Genomic DNA, 3,064 nt, shown 5'->3' with positions numbered 1-3,064 from the left:
GAGAGTATATCCTACTAGGAGAGGAAACGCAATACAAGCCTCTCTTTAAATCCCTCTTCCTCTGAGGGATTTCTTTGTACCTGTGTTCACACAGACATAGCCCAAATTGATAGTTTGACCCTGCCAGGAGACACCGGTCGAGACAATGTAGGGGACACAACTGTCAGTATTAAAATTATTATCAGGGGGATCAAAGATAGACAGATAGACAGAGGGTGGCAAACAGATGGATTATTCTCCTTTAAGAAGAAAGACTCTGTGTGTGTGTGTGTGTGTGTGTGTGTGTGTTTTGGGGGGGGGATTAAGGCAAAAAAGGGAGGGATTGGCAAGAGAAAGAGAAGAGAGGGAGGAAAGAGGAGAAAAGGGCCCAACAGAGTGTCACAATGAGAGGAGGAGGGAGAGTTGGAATGGACGGAGGGTGACGTAGCAAAGGGAAAGGGACAGACAGACAGCAGATGGGAAAGGAAAAAGGATGGACAGAGATCAAGGGAAGAGGGCCAGATGGTGTGAAGCAGACAAAGGGGCCCCAAGAAGATGGACAGGAGGGATGGAGGGAGCTGGATGGGGGGTTGGGGACCAAATGGGTGGGGGGGGGGAGGGAGAAGGACAGATAGACCAAGAGTGAGTGGGAGTAAAGCAGGAGACGGACAGACAGATGGCAGGGACAAGAGGGTGCCCTGAGTTGCCTGCATTCTGCTGTGTTTACCAGCTAATTGAGTTAAATTATTGTCAGAGATGTAATTAAAGGGTAGAGAGAGCTCTCTGGCAGGCCTGAAACAGATGGAGGGGGCTTTAATTGGTAATTAAATTCTTCCCTGGCAGCTGAGGTAGGAACTTGTGCTTCAGCCTCACAAGGCCACGGGTGGCCTTCCCCCCACCCCCTGGCCCCTCTGAGGGGCTCTTTGGGGAGGGGGCTGGGATTCTGAGCACCAGCAACCTGGCAGGCAGGGAGGCCTGGAAACCAGAAGAGAATTCGAAGCCAGCCTTCTGCCCCCATGCTGGGTCTGGCTCGACTCCCATTGGCTGCTCCAACCAAGCCCTCCACTCTGCCCTACCTTGCTGCCCCCAAACGGGTTTGAGTTCCCTTCCCTCCCCACTAGCCAGCCCTACTCAGCAGATTGCTGGGTGAATTCTTGACAGGGCCCCTTTTGCTAAAGGCGGGGGTCTCTGGGATGGTTATTAGGACTGAGCCACCCAGGCTGACTTGGGGAATGATACTTGCTCTCAGGGGCAGACAGTCCCTTCTGTTGGCATGGTTCCCATGAGTACCTGGGCAATGGCCCAGCCTCTGAGGACCTCGAGTACAGATTCTATTCTGCCTGGCACATCAAAGAGCAAGAGGCAAGTCTGTTCTTTTCATCACTAGCCATATCAATAATTGGGAGCCAGGAAGGTGGATTCTTTCATCTCAATGGGCAGTTAAGCAGTGAGGTCAGTTCCTAATCTCACTGTGACGGAGGCTGAAGCATGGGCTGGGGCCTTTCTTGGAAACTCACATATCCTTAGTCTTGGGAAGAGGCTGGGGAAGAGAAGATGATTGCATTTTTATAGCTATTTAAGGTTTGCAAAGCATTCTACATGCTATCTCATTTAATCTGCCCAATAACCCTATGAGGGAGGTGCTATTATTATCTCCATTTCACAGATTTTGCAGATAGGTTAAATGATTTTTTCTCCCAGGGTCACACAGCTAGTAAATGTCTAAGGACTTGACTCCAGGTCAAGTGCTCTATCTCCTGTCTTACCCAGGAGAAGAAAGTATACAGAGAAGATGCTACAGGAAAACAAAAAAATGTAAAAACACTGAAGAGGAATATGGACCAAAATAAAATTGTTGTTGCTTGGTTATTTCTGATGCTTTGTAACCCCATTTGGGGTTTTCTTGGCAAAGATACTAGAGTAGTTTACCATTTCCTTCTCCAGCTCATTTGACAGATGAGGAAACTGAGGCAAACAGGGTTAAGTGACTTGTCCAGGGTCACACAGCTAGGAACTATCTGAGGCCAGATTTTAACTCAGGTCTTCCTGACTCTGGGCCCAGTGCTTTATCCATTGTGCCACCTAGATACTTCATAAAATATAGCTCTGCAAAACAGAACCCACTTTTTCCCCTGGCTGGCCGCACAGAGCACGCACAATGCCCGGAGTCACGGGGAAGGACGTGAACCAGCAGGAGTTCGTCCGGGCCCTGGCCGCCTTCCTGAAAAAATCAGGGAAGCTGAAAATCCCCGAATGGCTGGACATGGTCAAGCCGGCCAAACACAAGGAGCTGGCGCCCTATGACAAGAACTGGTTCTACACCCGGGCTGCCTCCACCGCCTGCCACTTGTACCTCCAAGGCAGGGCAGGGGTGGGATCCATGACCAAGATCTACGGCGGGTGCCAGAGCAACGGGGTCATGCCCAGTCACTTCAGCAGAGGCTCCAAGAGCTTGGCCCGGAGGGTCCTGCAGGCCCTGGAAGGCCTCAAGATGGTGGAGAAGGACCAGGATGGGGGCTGGAAGCTGACACTTCAGGGACAGAGAGACCTGGACAGAATCGCTGGACAGGTGGCTGCTGCCAACAAGAAATATTAGGACAGACCACACCGGATTCACTAATAAATTGCCTTATTCATTAAAAACAACAACAACAACAACAACAAAAAAACACCAAAAAAAAAATAGAACCCAGAGGCAGGGTGTTGTTGCATGGTCCACTGTTAACTGTGGTGCTGCCAGTGTGGGCAGGGATAAAGATATGGGAACTGTGAGGTCATTATTGCACTGATTTGAGTTCCAGGTCCAACTCTGAGCTCCACAGGACAAGATGGGCACGAGGAGCTTGAACAAATTCCAAGAAGAGCTTTAACTATAAAGAGAGAGATTTGGTGAGGGAGAAAGAGGTTAAGAGAATTGAGATATGGGGCAGCTAGGTGGCACAGTGGATAAAGCACCGGCCCTGGATTCAGGAGGACCTGAGTTCAAATCCGACCTCAGACACTTGACACTAGCTATGTGACCCTGGGCAAGTCACTTAACCCTAATTGCCCTGTAAAAACAAACAACAACAAAAAAAAAGAGAGA

General features: G+C 49.8%; 1 protein-coding gene across 1 annotated transcript; it reads left to right on the top strand.

The window, feature by feature from the left end:
- The first annotated feature begins 2,134 nt into the window (after positions 1–2,134).
- LOC122752767 (40S ribosomal protein S19-like) lies at positions 2,135–2,575 on the top strand. Its single transcript, XM_043999662.1, has one exon. The coding sequence runs from the start codon at positions 2,138–2,140 to the stop codon at positions 2,573–2,575; it is 438 nt and encodes a 145-aa protein (XP_043855597.1). The 5' UTR covers positions 2,135–2,137.
- The last annotated feature ends 489 nt before the right edge of the window (positions 2,576–3,064 follow it).

The sequence above is a fragment of the Dromiciops gliroides genome, chromosome 4 (assembly GCF_019393635.1).
Source record: "Dromiciops gliroides isolate mDroGli1 chromosome 4, mDroGli1.pri, whole genome shotgun sequence".
In the NCBI taxonomy this organism is placed as follows: Eukaryota; Metazoa; Chordata; class Mammalia; order Microbiotheria; family Microbiotheriidae; genus Dromiciops; species Dromiciops gliroides.
The sequence above is the reverse complement of the archived record's forward strand: the minus strand, read 5'-3'. Positions and strand labels throughout refer to the sequence as shown.